General features: G+C 51.6%; 1 protein-coding gene across 1 annotated transcript in view; it reads right to left on the bottom strand.

Annotated features, from left to right (window-relative positions):
• The window catches only part of LOC140386912 (carboxypeptidase M-like), a 133,791-nt gene that overhangs the window by 29,499 nt on the left and 81,269 nt on the right, over positions 1 to 23,023 (bottom strand). The window contains exons 4-6 of the mRNA XM_072469781.1: positions 19,310 to 19,482; positions 17,144 to 17,328; positions 4,174 to 4,311 (exon numbers count right to left, since the gene is read on the bottom strand). Of these exons, the coding sequence (XP_072325882.1) occupies positions 4,174 to 4,311; positions 17,144 to 17,328; positions 19,310 to 19,437 (451 nt within the window). The 5' untranslated portion in view covers positions 19,438 to 19,482. The remainder of the gene's footprint in view (positions 1 to 4,173; positions 4,312 to 17,143; positions 17,329 to 19,309; positions 19,483 to 23,023) is intronic.

Raw genomic sequence — 23,023 nt, 5'->3', positions numbered from 1 at the left:
AGGAGAACTGCATTGTCAGAGTCCTTGGAAGGAGATATTAGTCCTGTTTAGTTGGATGCCCAAGTCCCCATGACACTTGTTGAGTAGGAAGTTCTCCAGTCTCCTGGCCAACATTCCTCCTCCAGCAAACATTTGCATTACGATTGCTGAATCCCCGCAGTATCAACATCTTGGGGTTAACATTGACACTGTTGGAGAAGGTGCTGACGAGAGGAGGAGTGGAGAGGGGGGGTGGTGTCGGCGATTTATGGGGCGATTCTGGGAGAATAGAAGGCACCGCTGGAGGGGATTAAGACAAAATGGGAGGAAGAGTTAGGGGAGGGCATGGAGGAGGGATTGTGGTGTGAGGTGCTCCAGAGAGTGAATGCTTCAACTTTGTGTGCGTGGTTGGGACTGATACAGCTGTAGGGGGTGTATAGGGCACACCTCACAAAGGCAAGGATGAGACGACTCTTTGAGGGGGTAGAGGATGTTTGTGGATGTTGTGGGGGAGGGTCCTGCAAATTACATTCATATGTTTTGGCCCTGTCCAAAGCTGGAGGGGTATTGGAGGGAGGTTTTCAGAGTAATCTCGAAGGTGGTACATATGAAACTTGAACTGGGTTCCCTGGAAGCCATATTCAGATATCGGATCGGCCGGGGTTGGAAGTGGGTGTGGAGGCAGACGTTTTAGTCTTCGCCTCGCTGATCGCCCAAAGGCAGGTCCTGTTGGGGTGGAGGTCAGTCTCCCCACCCTGTGCCCTGGCGTGGCGGGGGGGGGGGGGGGGGGGGGGGGATGATCTGTTGGAGTTTTTAAACACTTGAGTAGGTGAAGTTTGAGTTGAGGGGAAGGGTGGAAGGGTTCTACAATTCATGGGTTTTGTTTATTATGCACTTTCGAGAGTTAGATGACATCGAACATTAGGGGGTGGGGGGTTGGGCTGGTGGGGGGGGGGGGGGGGTGGATGAGGGGGGAAGGGGGTTGGACTGTGTATGTTGTTGGTGACTATGTATGGGGTGGATTCCTGAATCCTTTTCTTTGATGTTTGTATTTAAAATGTTGAGGGTTGTTTACGGGTTGGTGGGAGGGAGGAATTTTTGACCAGGGGATTGACATTGTATTTGTTACCGTTGATGGTTTGTTGGTGGGTGTTAATTTGGATGAAAATATGAAAAAGGAGAATAAAAATATTACAAAAAAAAACATTGACCAGAGACTAAACTAGCCATATAAATACTGTGGATACAAGAGCAAGGCAGAGGCTGGGAATTCTGTGGCGAGTAACTCACCTCCTGACTCCCAAAGTCTGTCCACCGTCTACAAGGTACATGTCAGGAGTCTAACCGAATACTATCCACTTGCCAGGATGGGGGCAGCTCCAACACCACTCACGCCTCAACACCATCCAGGACAAAGCAGTCATAGAATTTACAGTGCAGAAGGAGGCCATTCGGCCCATTGAGTCTGCACCGGCTCTTGGAAAGAGCACCCCACCCAAGGTCAACACCTCCACCCAACACTAAGGGCAATTTTGGACACTAAGGGCAATTTATCGTGGCCAATCCACCTAACCTGCACATCTTTGGACTGTGGGAGGAAACCGGAGCACCCGGAGGAAACCCACGCACACACGGGGAGGATGTGCCGACTCCGCACAGACAGTGACCCAAGCCGGAATCGAACCTGGGACCCTGGAGCTGTGAAGCAATTGTGCTATCCACAATGCTACTGTGCTGTCTGCTTGAGGCAGCCCATCCACCACCTTCAACATCCACTCCTTCCACGATGTATAGTGGCAAAAGTCTGTACTATCCACAAAACGCAGGGAAGCAGCTCACCGGGGCTCATTCAACAGCACCTTCCAAACCCGTGATCTCTACCTCCTAGTAGAACAAGGGCACCAGGTACCTGGGAACGCCGCCACTTGGAAGTTCCTCTCCAAGCCACTCCCTATCCTGATTGAGAAATATATTGCTGTTCCTTCACTGTCACTGGGTCAGAACCCTGGAACCCCCCTCCCTAGTAGGTACCTACACCACATGGACTGCAGCGGTTCAAGAAGGCTGCTCATCACCACCTTCTAAAGGGCAATTAGGAATGGGAAATAGAAATGCTGACCTCTCCAGCAATGCCCACATCTTTTGAAACAATTGTTGAAAGTCTGATAGGATTCGTGGGGTTTTGTTGTGTACAAATGGTTGCTACATAACAACAACTGCTGCACTTCACAATTGATGGTTGTACTTTGAGGTTGCTCAATGATAACCTCAGTGATACATTTCCCACTTGGCTAGAGGGCTTTGCATTCAACCCTTTTGTACCAATTGTTTGCGTCCTTTGGACACACTCTAATCTCCTGCACCAACTGCAACAGTTTTCCTGTTGAACCGACCAGCATAAATCTGGGAAAACATGAAAATAGGAAAACGGGAACAGGAGGAAGCCATTCAGCAGCTCACGGCTGTGCCACCATTTAATTGGATCGTAGGTAATCTGCATCTTAACTCCAATTACCACCTTGGTTCTGTGACCCTCAAAAACTTTGCCCAACAAAGTTCCATCAATCTGAGTTTTGAAGCTCTCTCCTGACCTCCAGCCTCAATAGCTCTTTTCGGGAGGGAGGGAGGAATTCCAGATTTCCTCAACCCTTTTCGACAAGTGTTCCCTTTGCATACCCCAGCTCGAATGTTAAGATTATGCCTCCTTTTAGACTTCCCCACCTGTGGAAATGGTTTATCTCTATCTATCCTTTCCAAGATGTGGAGATGCGTTGGACTGGGGTGAGTACAGTAAGAAGTTGGTATATTGGCGAGACCATGCAGATGCTGCGACAACGGATGAACGGACATCGCGCGACAATCGCCAGGCAGGAATGTTCCCTTCCAGTCGGGGAACACTTCAGCAGTCAAGGGCGTTCAGCCTCTGATCTTCGGGTAAGCGTTCTCCTAGGCAGCCTTCAGGACCCGCGACAACGCAAAATCGCCGAGCAGAAACTTATAGCCAAGTTCCGCACACATGGGTACGGCCTCAACCGGGACCTTGGATTCATGTCGCATTACATTCAATCCCCACCATCTGGCCTGGGCTTGCGAAATCCTACCAACTGTCCTGGCCTGAGACAATTCACACCCCTTTAACCTGGGGTTACCCCTTTCTCTGGATCTGTAAAGACTTAATTACCTGCAAATGCTCGCATTCTAAGCATTGTCTTGCATCTTTGACTTTGTCTATATATCTGTTTCTGGAACCTACCTCTTCATTCACCTGAGAAAGGAGCAGTGCTCCGAAAGCTAGTGTTTTGAAACAAACCTGTTGGAGCATTACAAATGGAGCTCTGGGAACGGGAGCTGCCTTCTGCACACAAGGGGCTGGATTCTCCGGTCGCCGACCCCGAAATCGCATTCGGCGACCGGCCAGAGAATCCAAGTTTCCGACCAAATCGAGGGCGGCGCTTATTTCACGATGCTCCGCCCCCTCCAAAGCGGTGTACTCTGTGAGTACGCCACGCCACGTATCGATGGCCTCTGGACGTTGCCTGAGGCCCGCCCCCCCCATGCTCCGCCCCTGACCGGACGGGATCCCGACGGCGCGGGTCTCTCATTGTCTCACCCGTTGGGAACTCGGCGTGGCGGCTGCGGACTCAGTCCAGCACCACCACAGTCGGGGGAGGGCCGATCCGCGGGCAAGGGAGGACATTAGTCGGGGCTGGGGGTACTGTGGGGGTGGTCTGGGGAGCCGGCTGAAGGGGGGCACTATTTAGCGGGACGGGGTTGTGAACGGCCGGAGCCATGTAGCACGGCGCGGCCGCTGCAGGCCGCTGTGTGCACATGCGTGGCCACGGACCCGGCAATTCTCCAGGGCGTATCGGCAGCTTGAGCCGGTGCTCTACGCTGCCTCCCTGCTAGCCCCCAGCAAAACGGGAACCTGTGGCTATGGTGCGCCTTTTTTTCTGGTGTAAAACACCAACGTTCCCACGACGGCGTGAGGACATAGCCCCAGAACTGGAGAATCCAGCCCAAGATTTGAAATCAGATCATTCTTCATTCGCTCCATTTGGGGCTGCAGAGAACTTTGATTACAGAACCGTGTTAAACTCAAGCGCCTCTTAACAGAGAGAAAGTTGCACAGTTAGCACATACCGTACACAGGATGCCACTCCACACCATTGACAACGCCACCCGGAAAGTATTTACCTTCACTTTGCCCAGTGTACATGAATGGGTGATTTAGTGAATACACTGATGCAAGATGATAGAACACATCCGTGTCTGGAGTTAGATGACGGTAGGGCTCTCCACTAGCTGTGGTGCTATTGTATTCCTCCGACATTTCTGTGATTGGAGACAAAGTGAAAGTTAGTGAATCCGTACTGCATTTGGTAACCAATAAAATTCTCCTGCACTGAGGTGATTTGAACTTTTTATCCGCCCCAAGGAAGAAGCATAGAGATTGGCCAAGAAAAATAATAGGTCTGAAGATTGGGAGCAGTTTAGAATTCAGCAAAGAAGGACAAAGGGATTGATTAAGAAGGGGAAAGTACAGTACGCAAAGAAGCTTGCAGGGAACATAAAGACTGACATGAAGAGTTTCTATAGATATGTGAAGAGAAAGAGATTGGTAAAGAGAAATGTAGGCCCACTGCAGACAGAAACAGGGGAATGTATAATAAGGGACAAAGAAATGGCTGAGCAATTGAATACGTACTTTGGTTCTGTCTTCACAAAAGAGGTCACAAATCAGATACATCAGATACCAGAAATGCTGGAAAATGAAAGATTTTGTGAGAGGGAAGAACTGAGGGAGATCAACATAAGTAGAGAAATGGTGCTGGGAAAATTGATGGGATTGAAGGCGGATAAATCCCCAGGGCCTGAGAATCTGCATCCCAGAGTGCTTAATGTGGTGGCTCGGGAAAGAGTTGACACATTGGTGGTCACTTCCAGGATTCTATAGACTCTGGAACTGTCCTTGCAGATTGGAGGGTAGCTCACATCACTCCAATATTCAAAAAGGGAGGTAGAGAGAAAGCAGGGAATTATAGACCAGTAAGCCTAACATCGGTAGTGGGGAAAATGCTTGAATCCATTATCAAGGACTTTATAGCGGAACATTTAGAAAGCAGTGGCAGGATTAGTCAGAGTCAGCATGGATTTATGAAGGGGAAATCATGCTTGACAAATCTGTTGGAATTCTTTGAAGATGTAACCAGTACAGTCGACAAGGGGGAGCCAGTCGATGTGGTATATTTGGAATTTCAGAAGGCGTTTGACAAAGTCCCGCATGAGAGATTATTGTGCAAAATTAAAGCGCATGGGATTGGGGGACATGTATTGAGGTGGATAGAAAACTCGTTGGCAGAGAGGAAACAACGAGTAGGGATTAATGGGTCCTTTTCAAATTGGCAGGCAGTAACTAATGGGGTACATAGGGATCAGTGCTGAGACCCCAGATATTCACAATATATATTAATGACTTGGATAAGGGAACAAAATGTAACATCTCAAAGTTTGCAGATGATACCAAATTAGGTGGGAGGGTGAATTGTGACGAGGATGCAAGGATCCTACAGCATGATCTGGACAGGTTGGGCGAGTGGGCAAATCAATGGCAGACGCAGTATAATTTGGATAAGTGTGCGGTTATTCACTTTGGAAGCAAAAACAGGAAGGCAGATTACTACCTGAATGGTTGTAAATTGGGAGAGGGGAGTGTGCAGCGGGACCTGGGTGTCCTTGTGCTCCAGTCGCTGAAGGTAAGCATGCAGGTGCAGCAGGTGGTAAAGAAGGCTAATGGTATGTTGGCCTTCATTGCGAGAGGTTTCGAGTATAGAAACAGGGATGTGTTGCTACAATTATACAGGGTCTTGGTGAGGCCACACCTTGAATATTGTGTGCAGTTTTGGTCTCCTTCTCTGAGGAAGGATGTTCTTGCTCTTGAGGGAGTGCAGCGAAGGTTTACCAGACTGATTCCAGGGATGACGGGACTGTGATATGAGGAGAGATTGACTAGGTTGGGATTGTTCTTGCTGGAGTTCAGAAGAATGAGGGTGGATCTCATAGAGACTTATAAAATTCTAACAGGACTAGACAGGGTAGATGCAGGGAAGATGTTCCCAATGATGGGTGTGTCCAGAACCAGGGGTCACAGCCTGAGGATTCAGGGTAAACCATTTCGGACAGAGATGAGGAGACATTTCTCCACCCAAAAAGTGGTGAGCCTGTGGAATTCATTACCACAGGAAGTAGTTGATGCTAAAACATTGAATATATTCAAGAGGCGGCTGGATATAGCACTTGGGGAGAATGGGATCAAAGGCTATGGGGAGAAAGCAGGATTAGGCTATTGAGTTGGATGATCAGCCATGATCGTGATGAATGGCGGAGCAGGCTCGAAGGGCCAAAAGGCCTCCTCCTGCTCCTATCTTCTATGTATCTATGTATCTATGTCTCAAGGGTCAGGATTATTTTTAAATTCATTTATGGGATGTGGGCCTCCCTGGCTAGGCCGGCATTTATTGCCCATCCCTAATTGCCCTCGAGAAAGTGGTGGTGAGCCGCCTTCTTGAACCGCTGCAGTCCTTGTGGTGTAGGTACATCCACTGTGCTGTTAGAGGAGGGAGCTCCAGGATTTTGACCCAATGGCAGTGAAGGAACGGCGAGATATTTCCAAGTTGGGGTGGTGAGTGACTCAGAGGGGGACCTTCAGGTGGTGGTGTTGCCAGGTACCTGCTGCTCTTGCCCTTCTAGATGGCAGTGGTCGTGGGTTTGGAAGGTGCTGCCTTCCTGTGGTGAATGGATTCACCTGAATATGAACTGTCTGTATAGTACTGTGACCTATGACCAGGAAATGATAATACGATCTACTTCCAGGTACTGTACTGGAACCCCGATGGGCTCTGCCTCTGGCTCCGCCCTCCCCGGGGCGTTATATAGACCGGCCACCTGTGGGCGGCACTCATTTGTATAGCAGACACTGGCAGGCAAGTTCCTGGATAATAAAGCCTTATGTTCACTCGTTCTCACAGTCTCACAGTGAATTGATGGTATATCAACTTATTATTCAGCGACATCACCATGGAAGCCGCTCTAAAGCCAGATAAACTCGAACTCGACGCACGAGCAACAGGAGCTAAGGAGATCTTCTCCCACTGGCTTCGCTGTTTTGAGGCCGACCTCGACTCCTCTGCAACGCCTCCCTCCGAAACCCTCAAGCTGCACCACCTCCACGCAAGGCTGAGCCATCGAATCTCTGTAATGATAGAGAAAGCTGCCACGTACGAGGCGGCGGTTGTGACTCTGAAGGCGCATTTCGTGAAGCCCATAAATGAGGTGTTTGCGCGGCACCTCCTCACTACTCGCCGTCAACGCGCCGGGGAATCGCTGGACGAGTACCTAGAGAACCTGACCCTACTCGCCAGGAACTGCAACTATCAGGATGTGAAGGCCGAGGAGCACATGAAGCTGCAGATCCGGGACACCTACGTGGCTGGGATCCAGTCTAACTACGTCAGGCAGCGCCTGCTGTAAAACGGGGCCACTGACCTGCAGGACACGGTAAAACTAGCCACCTCGGCAGAGGTGGCCTACCAGAGCCTCAGCGCGTTCCCCGCAGACCCAGCGAAATCCTCGTGGGCACCACAGACGTGGCCTCCACCAGATCCGACAACGTCACAGGCTTGTGCCGTGCGGCTGCCCGTCCAGACCAGGGGTCCGCCGTGTTACTTCTGCGGCCAGGGTCAACACCCCCGGCAGCGTTGCCCAGCCCGCACCGCGACGTGCAGCGACTGTGGCAAAAAGGGACACTTCGCCAGAGTCTGTCTGGGCCGACCTAAAGACCAGAAGGCGAAAGTGTACCAGGCCCGACCCACGGACTCACAGGCCCACAGACTCCGCAATGTGGCTGCGTGCCGGCCGGAAACGCCCCCTTCAGACGCGTCATCAGCCTCGTGCGATGGTCGCCGGCTTCAACACCGACTGACACTTGCGACCGATGGGGGCGGCCATCTTGGTCACCATCTTCGACTCAGCCCGACACGTGCGACTCGTGGGGGCCGCCATTGTGACCCCGATACCTCCGACCACGCAGGCTACCCGCAGCTTGGCGCAGTCACCCTCGACCAGTCGCGGCTAAAGCACCTGAAAAGTTCTATGATGGTCGTCCGGGTCAACGGGCACGAGACCCCCTGTCTTTTCGACTCCGGGAGCACGGAGAGCTTCGTCCACCCCAACATGGTAAGGCGCTGCTCCCTTCACATCTACCCAGCATCCCAAACAATCTCCCTTGCCTCCGGATCCCATTCGGTACAGATCCGGGGGACTGTATCGCTAATCTCGCGATGCAGGGCGCAGAGTACGCCCATTTTAAACTGTACATCCTCCCTCACCTCTGCGCCCCCCCTACTGCTTGCATTAGACTTCCAATGCAGTCACCGAAGCCTGACCCTACAGTTCGGCGGACCCTTACCCCCCCTCACAATATGTAGCCTCGCGACCCTTAAGGTCGCCCCCCCCTCGCTCTTCGCGAACCTCACCCCCGACTGTAAACCTGTCGTCACCAGGAGCAGGCGGTACAGCGCACAAGACATGATTTTTATTAAGTCGGAGGTCCAGCGACTCTCGAGGGAGGGGGTCATCTAGGCCAGCAAGAGCCCCTGGAGAGCCCAAGTGGTAGTTGTCAGGGCCGGGGAAAAGAACCGGATGGTGGTGGACTACAGCCGAACCATAAACCGGTTCACGCAACTGGATGCGTACCCCCCCTCCCCCGCATTGCGGAGATGGTCAACCAGATCGCACAATACCGGGTTTTCTCCACGATGGATCTGAAGTCTGCCTACCACCAGCTCCCGGTCCGCCAGGAACATCGCCACTGCACTGATTTTGAAGCAGCCGGCCGACTCTTCCACTTCCGCAGGGTCCCTTTCGGCATCACTAATGGAGTCTCGGTCTTCCATTGAGCGATGGACCAAATGGTGGACCAGTACAGGCTGCGGGCTACATACCCGTACTTGGACAATGTTACCATCTGCGGCCATGATCAGCAGGACCACAACGCCAACCTTCAGAGATTCCTCCAAACCGCCCAGTCCCTCAACCTCACATAGAACAAGGAGAAGTGTGTTTTAGCACAACTCGGTTAGCCATCCTCGGCTATGTCGTGGAAAACGGAGTCCTAGGGCCCGACCCCGACCGTATGCGCCACCTGACGGAACTTCCCCCTCCCCACAGCCTCAAGGCCCTCAAACAATGCCTGGGGCTATTCTCCTACTACGCCCAGTGGGTCCCCAACTTTGCGGACAAAGCCCGCCCACATATTAAAACCACTACAAGGACAACACGGTGGCATTGTGAATAGCACAATTGCTTCACAGCTCCAGGGTCCTAGGTTCGATTCCGGCTTGGGTCACTGTCTGTGCGGAGTCTGCACGTCCTCCCCGTGTTGCGTGGGTTTCCTCCGGGGGCTCCGGTTTCCTCCCACAGTCCAAAGATGTGCAGGTTAGGTGGATTGGCCATGATAAATTGCTCTTAGTGACCAAAATTGCCCTTAGTGTTGGGTGGGGTTACTGGGTTATGGGGATAGGGTGCAGGTGTTTACCTTGGGTAGGGTGCTCTTTCCAAGAGCCGGTGCAGACTCGATGGGCTGAATGGCCTCCTTCTGCACTGTAAATTCTATGATATCTATGATAATTTCCCCTGATGGCTCGGCCTTCAGCCACATCAAGGCCGATATCACTAAGGCCGCAATGCACGCGGTGGATGAGTCCGTCCCCTTCCAAGTAGAGAGCAATGCGTCAGACGTCGCACTGGCCGCCACACTCAACCAGGCGGGCAGGCCTGTAGCATTCTTCTCTAGAACCCTCCACGCTTCCGAAATTCGACACTCCTCGGTCGAGAAGGAAGCACAAGCCATAGTGGAAGCCGTGCGGCACTGGAGGCACTACCTAGCCGGTAGGAGGTTCGCCCTCGTCACTGACCAGCGATCGGTCGCCTTCATGTTTGACAACGCACAACGGGGCAAAATTAAAAATGACAAAATCTTGAGGTGGAGGATCGAACTCTCCACCTACAATTACGGTATCAAGTATCGTCCTGGGGAGCTCAACGAGCCCTCAGATGCCCTGTCCCGCGGCACATGCGCCAGCGCACAAGATGACCGACTTCGGGCTATCCACGATGACCTCTGTCACCCGGGGGCACCCGGCCTACCCGCTTTATTAAGGCCCGCAACCTGCCCTACTCCACCGAGGAGGTCAGGGCCATGACCAAGGACTGCCAGGTCCGCGCGGACTGCAAACCGCATTTCTATCGGCCAGAAAAGGCTCACCTGGTAAAGGCCTCCCGGCCCTTTGAGCGCCTCAGTATTGACTTCAAAGGGGCTCTCCCCTGCACCAACCGTAATATATACTTCCTGACCGTCATCGACGAGTACTCCCGCTTCCCCTTCGCTGCCCCTTGTCCCGACATGACCCCGGCCACTGTTATAAAGGCACAGCATCTTCACACTGTTCGGTTTCCCTGCATACAGCCACAGTGACCGGGGCACATCGTTTATGAGCGATGAGCTGCGTCAGTACCTCATCAGCAAAGCCGATGTGGAGAATCCGTCTCAGACGCATTGATGGTACCTCGCCAGGGCCTTGAGGTGACGTCTGTACCTAGTCCAAGTTCCTGAGCCGTATAGAAGAGTTGGAAAGACTACAGAGGTAGGAAGGGGACAAAGCTATGAAGGATTTAAAATTGAGGTTACTCAGTGAGCACAGAACTTGGTGAACAGAACTTGGTGTTGAGTTAAGATGCAGGCAGCAGGGTTTTGGATGACCTGAAACTTATGGAGGGTAGAGCCTCGGCAGGCTGGCCAGAATTGTACAGGGACAGTCCAGACTAGAGCTGGCAAAGGCATAGGTAACAGTTGCAATGGCAGGCAAACTGAATGGAGTTGGTGATGTCACAGGAGTGAGCAGTCTTAGTGATAGTGTGGCTACGCGGTCGTTAACTCAACCTAGGGCGAACTATAACACCAAGGCTGGTGGGCTGGGGGGGGGGGGGGTGGGGGAAGGTTCGAGCCAGCCTCACACAGCTGCCAGGAAGAGGGACGGAGCTGGTGATTCGGGATCAGTCTGTGGTGAGGCCCGAAGATACTGGGCGGAGTTCTCTGCCAGCGATGCCGGAATAGCCAATCACGATTGGGCGGAGAATCACACGTCAGCCGAAAATCGAGGTCGGTGCCGGGCACCCGGCAGAATGCCACGCTCCGGTACCTCAATATCGCCATGCACATTATACAGTAACGCCCATCAGTATATCATCAACGGGCCTGACATGGTATTCACTGGCCTCCTCCTCCACCAGGCGGAGGCGACAACGGTTCACTTGCGGTGGTTAAAATCGGGAAACAGGCACCTTGGCCGATGAGGGAGAGAGAGGAGGTAAGGCAAGTTACCAAAGACACAATGGTGGGCTGCAGGTTTCGCCGCTGGCCGGGGGGGGGGGGGTCTGCCAGGGCCGGAGGGAGTGGCGGGGGTCAACCAGGAGATGGGCCGTGGGTCGGGGGTCTCTCCCCAGGATCTGGCTGTCTCAGGATGGATTGCCATTGCCGCGGCCTGCAAGGCAACCATTTGTCTGCGCACTCCGCAGACTGCCCACTGTGTCCCGTAAATGTGCGGAGCGTCACCGGCCCTATGGGTACCCCCCCCCCCCTCCCGACCACTCTGCAATTGTTCTTCTCTCCCCCTATACCCTTGTCTGTGCCTCTGTCTCTCTCTGCACCCCCCTGAACCTTTATAACCCCCCCTCTCTGTACCCTTTCTTCATTGAATGCGACCTCCTCCCCTACTTTCTCCTTATCTCTTTCTACAAGAAAGAATATTCCAAAAAGATCACCGTGCTGTCAGAAGGATACTCTCTCCTGGCAAGTGTCTCATTGGTGCAAAGATCACAAATCGTTTGCTCACAAACTTGGATAGTTTCAGGAAGGAAAAACCACCTGCTGTGGAGCATGGTGGCCATCTAGTGTCTTTGCCTGGTATTACATGCTGAAACTCTTCAAAGCCAATAGACAAATGAGGTTGGTGTTAAAACATTAGCCCTTGCTCTGCTGGAATGCTTCCTTTGCATGCTTCTGCCTGTTAGCAGTATGATGCGACAATCAATTCACACAAAACAAGGAGTAGAAGTAAACGGTGGCTATAATCGACTAGAACAGTGCCTGCCTGCGACTGCTCTGCTACTGGGAGCCGCCTACAGGGCTACTGCTTTTTATACCTCCCCTCAAGGGGAGGAGCCAGGGGCGGAGCCCACAAAGGCACCAACATGATACATCACAGGTAATACCTTACAGTGGTCCATAGGTGGAGCCCTCGTGGGCAACAGAGTGATACAATTACATACATGGTGAATGGTTAATGCAATTTCATTCACCACACAGCATTAATGGCCGAATACCCAATGCAGTCACATGACTTCCCACTGTAATACCTTTTGAAACAGAATTTAACCCTTTTATCTTAAGTGGGTTAAATCTGGCTAAATGACTGCAACAATATGCCTGAGTGTTCATCCCACAATCTTGGAGATGGCGATTTCTAGATTCGCGTGCCTGTGACCAAAATAAGTCATTTCTCAAGATTGGACATTGAAAGGCAGTGCATGTACCTCAATAATTCCTCAACTTGAACACAGTGAATCGTCCACTGGGCCTTTTCAGCCGGGCTTCGTCGCTGGCAAGCACTATGCAGCAACAAGCTAATGAAGTTGTGCTAAGATATCGGGCCAAACTCCCTGGCTCCCCGTGTTGCATTTAGAAGGTACCACAAGATGCGCTGGGGAATCCCTCTCGAATGTTCCCAGGTGGGGTGGTGTAGTGGTTTTGTCACTGGACTAGTTAACCAGACTCCCAGGGGACTGCTCAGGGGACCCACTCAAATCCCGCCACTGCAGATGGTGAAATTTGAATTCAATAAAAATGGAATTAAAAGTCTAATGATGACCATTGGCGATTGTCGTAAAAACCCATCTGGTTCATTAATGTCCTTTAGGGAAGGAAATCTGCAATCCTTACCTGGTCTGGCCTACATGTGACTCCAGATCTACAGCAATGTGGTTGACTTTTAACTGCCCCCTCAAGGGCAATTAGGGATGGACAATAAATGCTTTAAATCGCTTACCTTGAATATTTCTGCCAGTTTTACAATAATAGTTACTCTGAAATAGTTAGAAGGAAAAAAGGCACTTCTGACTTCAGAGTAACTATTTGAAAGACCTGGACCGAGCCCTGTAAGATATATTCAACACACACCCTGTAACTAAGCAACCCCTCCCCCCACCCCCGCCACCGTATTCCCCACCCCCAAACCCCACACACATGGGATTTCCCAACTTCCTCTCGCCCTGGCCAGCATGCCCTTACCCGATGCAACTGGGCCCAGCCCTATACCGCCTGACCTGACCCCCTCCCCGCCCCCTCCTCGACCCCCTCCTGAGCATCACCCCAAGGTCCCGAATGACTGCCCTTCCCCCAGCCCCTTATCCAGAGCCAAACAGCACCCCCAATCCGAATGACACGCCCAATTTGACCCCCCCCCCATCCTGACACCCTTCACCTGACCCCTCCAACCGGACCCAAACCCCCCCACCCACCAAATCCGAACTACATCCCCCGACCCGATCCCCTGTCCCAATACCTCCGCCGACTCCAACGTCCCCCTAATATCCTGATATTCAGACACCCCCCCTCCCCAGTGTACAGATTCCCACTTCAATGTCTGGACACCTGATCTGATGTCCAAACCCCCCGATGTCTGTACACCCTCCCAATGTCCGGAGACCTCCCAACCCTTCCCCCATATCTGAAACTGCCCTGAAGTGCGAACTCCCCGATATCTGAACCCCTCCAATGTCCGACCCCCCCCCATCTCCCCCTCGATGTCCGGACCGTCCAGATGTCCATCCCCTCTGCAATGATATGTATATTGACTGGGATGTAAAGAGTTAACATGTTAATGATAATGCTTCTTACCACTAGAGGGGACCACAGAACAGTCGTATATATATCATGTGACTTTGGGGATTCTGAGATTAGATGAGTAGGTGTTAAGAGTTAGGAGAGAGTTGGAGGATAGTCAGACATCGAGAGTAGTTGTATACTTGAGAGTTCTGTAAGTTAGCGATAGTGTTGTTTTATACAATAACCTTCTACTTTAGGAATGTGAACGAATCTTAATTAGTAGTGTAATAAATTTATTGTTTTATTCGTTAACAAAGTTTTGTGTTCTTTATTCAACACTGCGCTTTCGAGCCATCCAGGTAAAGCAGAATAGAGAATACAACACCACCCACTGATGTCTAACCGCCATGATGTCTGGAACCCCCTGATCTCCAAACCCCCACAATGTCCGAACTCCCCCAATGTCTGGACACCTCCCCACATCCAGACCCACTCAATGTCTGGAACACCCTAATGTACAGACTCCCCACCCTGATGTCCAGACTTGCCCAAAAACCCGAACACCTTTCCCCACCCCCCCCCATGTGGAACCTCCCCACAAGTCCAGATCCCCCCCCCCCCCCCCCCTCCCTCGATGATGTCCTAACCCCCATCCCCTATACTCCATTCACTTACTGTAGAAACTTACCTTCTCATCTGGGAGTTCAGGTGGCTCGGGACTGGGTTCGGCTCTGTAAGTTGAACTTCATGAGTCCGGTGGGCAGGGTCAAGGCGGATTTACTGAGGTGGGATAGGCTCCCCTATCATTGACAGGCCGGGTGCAGGCAGTTAAGATGACCACCTTGCTGCAGTTTTTAGTTTTATTCCAGTGCCTGCCGGTCTTTTTGCCGAAATTGTTTTGTACGGGGGGGGGGGGGGGGGGGGGGGTAGGTTGGTTTTGTCGTTTGTGTGGGCAGGGCAGGTGGCAAGAATTAGGAGGCTTCAGAGAGGGTGACCATCAGTGGGCTTGGATCTTGCGAACCTGTTACGTTGAGCCAGAGTGGATTGATGCCAGGTTTTGAGGGTGGGAGGAGCTAGGGATGAGGGCAATCATAGATCATAGAATTTACAGTGCAGAAGGAAGCCATTCGGCCCATCGAGTCTGCACCGGCTCTTGGAAAGAGCACCCTACCCAAAGTCCACACCTCCACCCTATCCCCATAACCCAGCAACCCCACCCAACACTAAGGGCAATTTTGGTCACTAAGAGCAATTTATCATGGCCAATCCACCTAACCTGCACATCTTTGGACTGTGGGAGGAAACCGGAGCACCCGGAGGAAACCCACGCACACATGGGGAGGATGTGTAGACTCCGCACAGACAGTGACCCAAGCCAGGATTCGAACCTGGGACCCTGGAGTTGTGAAGCAATTGTGCTATCCACAATGCTACCGTGCTGCCCAATGAATGAGTTATTTTTAGAAGAGCAGTTTGCAAGTTAGGAGGAGCTGGGGGAGAAGTTTGGGATCCCGGTGTTTTGTGCAGTTATGGGATTTTGTGAAACATTTTCCCTGACATTTCCGGTGGCACTGCTCTCTTCGTTGCTGGAGGGGTGTTGTTGGTGATGGGGTTGGAGGGAAGGGAGTGGGGGGGGGTGTCGTCTTGGTGATCTATGGGAGGATTTTGGAGGAGGATATGGCGTCTCTGGAGGGGGTGAAGGCTAAGCGGGAGGAGGAGCTGGGGGTGACGCTGGAGAAGGGGCTATGGTCTGAGGTGCAGCGGTGAATGCCTCAACATCGTGTGCGAGGCTGGGGTTGATACAGCTAAAGGTGGTGCATAGGGCGCACCTGACAAAGTCAAGGATGAGCCGGTTATTTGAGGGGATGGATATTTGCGAGCTGTGTGGGAAGGGCCCAGCCAATCACGTCCACATGGTCTGGACCTGCCCAAAGTTGGATAAATTTTGGAGATCCTTCTTGAGCACCATGTCGGCGATTTTTCATGTGGATTAAGAGTCCAGTCCCCTGGGGACCATATTTGGGGAGTCGGGGCCTTACCAGAGTTGCAGGTGTTTCAGCCTTCGCCTCCTTGATTGCTCGCAGGTGAGTCCTGTTGGGGTGGAGGTCAGTCTCTCCGCCCTGTGCCTCGGTGTGGCTGGGGGATTTAATGGAGTTCTTGGACTTGGAAAAGGTGACATTTCCTCTGAGGGGGCAGGTGAGAGGTTCCGAAAGAGATGGGGTTTGTTTATATTACATTTCAAGGAGCTGGTTACCCTCAGCTATTGCGGGGGGGGGGGGGGGGGGCGGGGGGGCTGCGAGATGGATTAGGGTGTTGGGGGGTTTTGTGTTGGTTTTAGTCTGTAGTGTTATGTGTTTTGAATGTTAAAAGGTTAAAAATTTGAATAAAAATAAAAGAAACTTAGCTTCTCCCTGGCAATGGAACCTTTAAGCTCACCTGCTTTATGGCAGCTACTGCCGTAAAGTGGGGGCGCATCCTCCGTCGCTCCGCTCCTTTTATACTCCGCTGCTGGAGCTGGGGGCGCTTCACTTCCTCAGTCCCACCCCGCCTGAGTCAGGAAGGTTGGGCGAGACAGCCGCTCTCCATTTCAAGCGCAGTTAAGTGGCTATCAAATGGCTGATTGCCCCTCTCACGCAGTTATAGGCCATTAGAGGAAAGGGCAGATTACTGGAGCAGGAAAATAGCAAGGTGTCTGTAACTAAATCCAGCAATAATGGCCTAAGATAAAAGCAAATGACTGTGGATGCTGGAATCTGAAACATAAACAAAGGATAATGGACAATCTCAGCAGGTCTGACAGTATCTATGGAGAGAGAAGGGAGCGAACGTTTCCAGTCTGGAAGACTCTTTGTCAAATAATGACCTCCAGGTTGTTCTTGTAAATCCAACAAAAACAGCGCCCAAACAAATTTTCCTCTTTCCCTACATCTTAACCCTAACTTCAGAGTAGCAACTCTTAAACCAACTTGTTTCACCCGCCTCGGAGTATGGCTGCTAGTTTAATGCTAAATTACGAGCAGTTTGTGCTGTCGATTCAGATTCCCTGTGAATTAGTTTGTGACTCCTCAAATCTGTCTCCCCTATGAGGTCCTCATGGAGAGAACCCCTTCAGGCTGAGCTGGATCCGGGCCGACCAGCACTTTAGTCGAGGTGGTCGCCCCCTTTAGCCTTTAGAACTTGCAGGTGCGGCCTCTTTGGCTCCATTGTCGGCAGCGAGTCACTTACCTTTCGTCAAACTGTTGTAAGGGTAGACCGCTACCATGGCTCCTGTGTGCACGTTGGCCGACAGTGCGAATGGGATGGAGCTGATCCACTTTATCACGTGCTCCGTTTCATTCTGTCTCTCGACCTTTCTTTCCCTGAATGCATCGGGGACGTTTTGATTCAGGTCAAAACCGTTAGCGTTGTGCCTGCAAAGGAAAACAATGGTCTCACTCATACTGGTGATTTGTAAAGGAGCGCGAGGCTGGGCAGGTTTAACCAGTGTCCACCTGGTTCTTTTTGTGCTGGGTCAGTGGCTGGCTCACGCTTGAAGGTGTGTTGTGATAAGGTGCAGAATGACCATTACCTGCCACCATGTTATATTACATGGTAGTAATATGTAGTTACTCTTTTGCTTACTTCCAGAGTGGCCTGATAGTTGTAATTCAGTAAAACTATCAGTCTTCAAATTAAGCAAATAACATTTATTGAATAACGAATATAAATATCTATGAGTTCGTTCACTCTTCTATAACTATAACTGATGATTAGGTAACTAAGAAGAAGTATAAATATTGTTTAACTACACGTGCCAACCAAGCTATATCTCTAACACTCTGCTCACTAGTCACTCATGATACGAACAGGCGGGAATCACCTCCGAGTGCAGTTTATATACATAGACCTGGTGCTGCCATCTAGTGGTTGTCTCGCACTATAATACAGAGGTTAACCCCTTACATACCAGCAGATATACAGATCACTACAATGCACACAGTCAGATGGTTTCTATTGTGTGGAGGTTGCTGTAACTAACAACAGCAATCTGCATTTATATTACACCATTCAATTAAACCATTATCAAGGAGGAGGAAGAGTGATTATTTAACTAAATTTGACATTGAGCCACAGGAGATATTACGGCAAATGACCAAATACTTGGTCAAAGATCATTGAATTTACAGTGCAGAAGGAGGCCATTCGGCCCATCGAGTCTGCACCGGCTCTTGGAAAGAAAATCCCACCCAAGGCCAACACCTCCACACTATCCCCATAACCAAGTAACCCCACCCAACACTAAGGACAATTTTGGACACTAAGGGCAATTTATCATGGCCAATCCACCTAACCCGCACATCTTTGGACTGTGGGAGGAAACCGGAGCACCCGGAGGAAACCCGCGCGCACACGGGGAGGATGTGCAGACTCCGCACAGACAGTGACCCAAGCCGAAATCGAACTTGGGACCCTGGAGCAGTGAAGCAATTGTGCTATCCACAATGCTACCGTGCTGCCCACAATTTAGAGTACCCAATTCATTTTTTCCAATTAAGGGGTAATTCAGCATGGCCAATCCACCTACCCTGCACATCTTTGGGTTGTGGGGGCGAAGCCCATGCAAACATGGGGAGAATGTGCAAACTCCACACCGACAGTGACCAGGGGCCGGGATCGAACCTGGGACCTCGCCGCCCTGAGGCTGCAGTGCTAACCACCGCGCCACCATGCTGCCCGTAGATGTAGGTTTTTTGACCAATATTTTAATGCGGAAAGAGAGGTGGACAGCCAGAGAACTTTGGGTTGGGATTCCAGTGTCCAGGCAGCTAAAACAGACAACGTCAGCACGGGTGGAGGTGATTAAAATGGAAAAATGCCCAAGAGACCAGATTTGGAGGAGCACAGATATCTCGGGAGGGTTGTGAGGTTGAAGGAGATCTCAGGGATAGGGAGGAGTGAGGCCATGGAGGGATTCGAGAACCAGGAAGAGAATTCTGAAGTTGTTGGGCAACACGGTGGCTCAGTAGTTAGCACTGTGGCTTCACAGCGCCAGGGTCCCAGGTTCGATTCTCCGCTGGGTCACTGTCTGTGCGGAGTCTGCACGTTCTCCCCGTGTCTGCGTGAGTTTCCTCCGGGCGCTCCGGTTTCCTCCCACAGTCCAAAGCCGTGCAGGTTAGATGGATTGGCCATGATAAATTGCCCTTAGTGTCCAAAAAGTTTAGGAGGGGTTATTGGGTTACGGGGATAGGGTGGAAGTGAGAGCTTAATGTGGGTCGGTGCAGACTCGATGGGCTGAATGGCCTCTTTCTGCACTGTATGTTCTATGTAGTATCCCTGAATGGAGAGAGCACTGTGGAGAAATCGCACCCTAATATGTTCCCAAATTGTAGGTGCTCTTCCCTCTGTCTGTACCTTCCAGCGGCTCCATCACAGTCGCCTTCACAAGACATTTCAAATCCGTCTGGATTCATACTGGGTAAAACGTGGATTCGAGTGTTGTCCATAAACAAGGTGAGATCAGCGTTTTTCCCATAGCTCATCCCCCAGTGCAAAATAAAGTGTAACGGGATCTCCCGTCCCACTGCCTGCGCAATGCAAAAAAAAAACAGGAGAGGTTAGTCAGCAGGGGGCAGTGGTGATGTGTGTAACTAATAGAATAAAAGCTCCAGTATCATTCTCATCTCCTTCCTCAGTGAGTCTCCAAACCCATCCACAGCCTCTGAAACATTGGCTCGGAGGGGACGGGCCAATCTGTGTCAGAGAGCCATGATGTACAGCCGCAGGCAGCGACTCCAGCACACAGCCGAGGTTAGCACTTCGGTGCCCAGACCTTCTGATTGAGCCACTAAAGGCCTTGGGCTGGATTCGGGCTTATAGCTGCCAAGAGCTGTCAAAATGGGGATGGAAAGCCTGTGAGGAACAGTCTGCTGGCTGTGATTTGTTTTCCAGAACTGACCAATTAATGGCCAGAGGACGAGTACACTGTCCAGCTAAGGATAGTGAGTGAACTCTCCAAGCCAGAAGGAAGCATCCGTGGATTTGCCTCTGATTATCATAGAATTTACAGTGCAGAAGGAGGCCATTCAGCCCATCGAGTCTGCATTGGCTCTTGGAAAGAGCACCCTACCCAAGGTCAACACCTCCACCCTATCCCCATAACCCAGTAACCCCACCCAACACTACAGGCAATTTTGGACACTAAGGGCAATTTATCATGGCCAATCCACCTAACCTGCACATCTTTGGACTGTGGGAGGAAACTGGAGCACCCGGAGGAAACCCACGCAGACACGGGGAGAACGTGCTGACTCCGCACAGACAGTGACCCAAGCCGGAATCGAACCTGGAACCTTGGAGCTGTGAAGCAATTGAGCTATCCACAATGCTACCGTGCTGCCCTGATATTAAAGCACGTTCTATGTTGCCAGGGATGGTGACTGAAAGCAAGAGGGGGGTTGGCCCGCAGGACAGCTTGCAGCCGCACCTGACCCCAGACCAGCAGGGGGTGGGTTTCTAAGCCTGTTTAAAGTGCTGGCGCCCTGGGTCTGCCACCCCCAGGTTGCCTCCAGGCAGCTGCACTGTCCCCACCCACCACCCGTGAGGACCTGGAGACCGCCGGGAAAATCCCAGTTGTCTCTGAACAGCAGGGGGGGAGGGAGGGAGGGGGGGAGCGGCCTGCTGGTGACCAGGCCGACACCCCTCCCTCAAACGCCACCAACAAATAGATTATCGGGTCATAGGACCTGGCGGTGCACAGATTGCGGAATTTCCCCAAATCCCAGCACTGAAGGCACTTCAAAGGTGATTCGCCAGCTGCAAAATACTGCAGCTGGCCCTGAGAATGTGAGAGGTCAAACGGTCTGCGTGCCCTAGTTCAGTTGACCTGTGACCTCTAACCCCCCCAACCCGCCGGCTTCACCAGAAGACTACACCCCATCGTGACTCCCAGACGTTTGACAAGTATATAATTAAATTTATATCCATGCAGAAGTTTCATGTTCTTTAATATTAATAATGACATCCCATAGACAGGGTTGAAGAGAGCCTTTGTCAGAAACAGTTTTCTGCTGCCTCAGTTAAGGGAAAGTATGTCTGCCCAGATATGGCAGGAGTCTGGGCCAATGGCCAACTGCCCAACAGGAGACAATTATCAGGAGCAGCTCGTGATTATTAATGTAACAGTTGAAGGGTCTGCTGTGTGCTTACACTCTGCTTGCACTGTAATCGCTCAATGTTCTTTTATTTTCAATAACAATTATTGTTTTGTGGATGTTGCTGTGGGGGATGACACACACTGTGTGCGTCAAATACTTTTTGTGCTGTTTTGTCAGTGGTGGCAGGGTGAGGCTGACACAAAGCTGGAACGCACAGTGAATGCACCATCTGCACGGGCTACACCATCCCAGGCAACATAGATCGTGCTTTCATATCAGAGGCAAACCCACTGATGCTTTCAACCCAACAACCGACAAAACACTTTCGTATGAATATATTAATGCTTCATGGGCAGGTATGTCTGCTTCAAACTGCTGACTGACAAACTCCCAACGTGACCCCATAGTCCTGTCGATGAGTGCCCGGAATTTCTTCAGGATGAAGGCGTCCTAGGATTTGTAATTCACGTGATAGGCACTAGGTGGCAGGCAGACCTGCGAGGCTGGAATCAATAGCTGCCTCGGATTGTCAATCTCCGGCAGAATTCCGAAGCCCCTGGTCTCTCCCAACCTTCCTCACTCGGGCCGGGTGAGACAGGAGCCGCGAAGCTGCATCGACGTGGAGTAACTGGGAAACGGAAAGGTACGAACCCCCCCCCCCCCTCCCCTTTTTACAGCACTATCTACGGTGAAGGACGCGTTTATGAAAAAATGAAATGAAAATCGCTTATTGTCACAAGTAGGCTTCAAATGAAGTTACTGTGAAAAGCCCCTAGTCGCCACATTCCGGCACCTGTTCGGGGAGGCTGGTACAGGAATTGAACCGTGCTGCTGGCCTGCCTGGGTCTGCTTTAAAAGACAGCTATTTAACCCACTGTGCTAAATCAGCCCTTTTAAAGGGACAATTAAACGGTGAGTGGTTCAGGCAATGGGATGGGGGGTGGGGGAGAGCAGTTGTGTCAGATTGGAGAGAGGATGGGAGGGGTCGGTTGGAACAGGGTGGGGGGTGGGATTGGGTCGGACCAGAGAAAGGGGGGAGGGGCATGGGTTGTTAGAGGCTAGAGGGGGCGGACCGGAGGAGGAGGGAGGGGGGGAGGTTGGGTCAGACTGGAGGGGGGTGGGTGTAGGGGCAGACCAGAGGGGGGTGGATCTGATTGGGGGGTGAGGTACGGTCGGTGTAGAGCAGGACCGGGGGGTGTGTGGGGGGGGGGGTTAGTTGGACAGGACAGGGGGGAAGGGTCAGTCCAGGCGAGGGGGCGTTGGATCAGAGGGGTGGTTGGATCGGAGTGGGGGGGGGGTCAGGTCGGATTGGGTCAGGTTGTGATCGGGGTGGTGTGGCGGCTCCCCTGGGTCGGGTCAAGTGTGTGGGGGTGGGGTTTCCCTTGCGAGGCTGTGTCTGGGTTTTTTAACTAGTTGCTCTGGATTTAGAAGTGATTTATTTTTCCTTCCAACTCTTTCAGATGAACGATCAGGGTAAAACTGGCAGAACCACACTACGTTTGTGACTCAAATCGCTGTTTTTGGATGTTTCCCAGCCCACCTCAGCTGTCCAGAGGAGGTTAACGCTTCTGCACAATTGCTGGGTAACCCCTCACATGGGAACTTCCTTGCCCCCAAAATGAGACACTGGGGAACCAGGAAGTTATGAGCCATTGTTCAGAAATGTCTTCAGGATTTCTGTTGATTTCCCAGCCGGAGTTTGTTCTTTAATGAATTTTCAGTGTAGTTACGGTTCCTGTGATGGAGCAGCAGCTCCGAGGAGATGCTGGACAAGGTGAAATCTCTGATCATGAACTCATAGCAACGACGCCTGACCTGCCAGAGACCATTCTTGGGAAAGTTGTCTGCGCACAATTGTTAAGGCAAGTAGACGGGGAAAGAAGCCACGGGATTCTTTTACAGTAAAGACATGCTTGTGTTTCTTGAATCGTTTTAACAGTACAGGTACAAATGCGTGTGTGCTGCCTGGAGT

Source organism: Scyliorhinus torazame, chromosome 12, assembly GCF_047496885.1.
Source record: "Scyliorhinus torazame isolate Kashiwa2021f chromosome 12, sScyTor2.1, whole genome shotgun sequence".
Classification (NCBI taxonomy): domain Eukaryota; kingdom Metazoa; phylum Chordata; class Chondrichthyes; order Carcharhiniformes; family Scyliorhinidae; genus Scyliorhinus; species Scyliorhinus torazame.
This window is presented reverse-complemented; position numbering and strand designations above follow the sequence as displayed.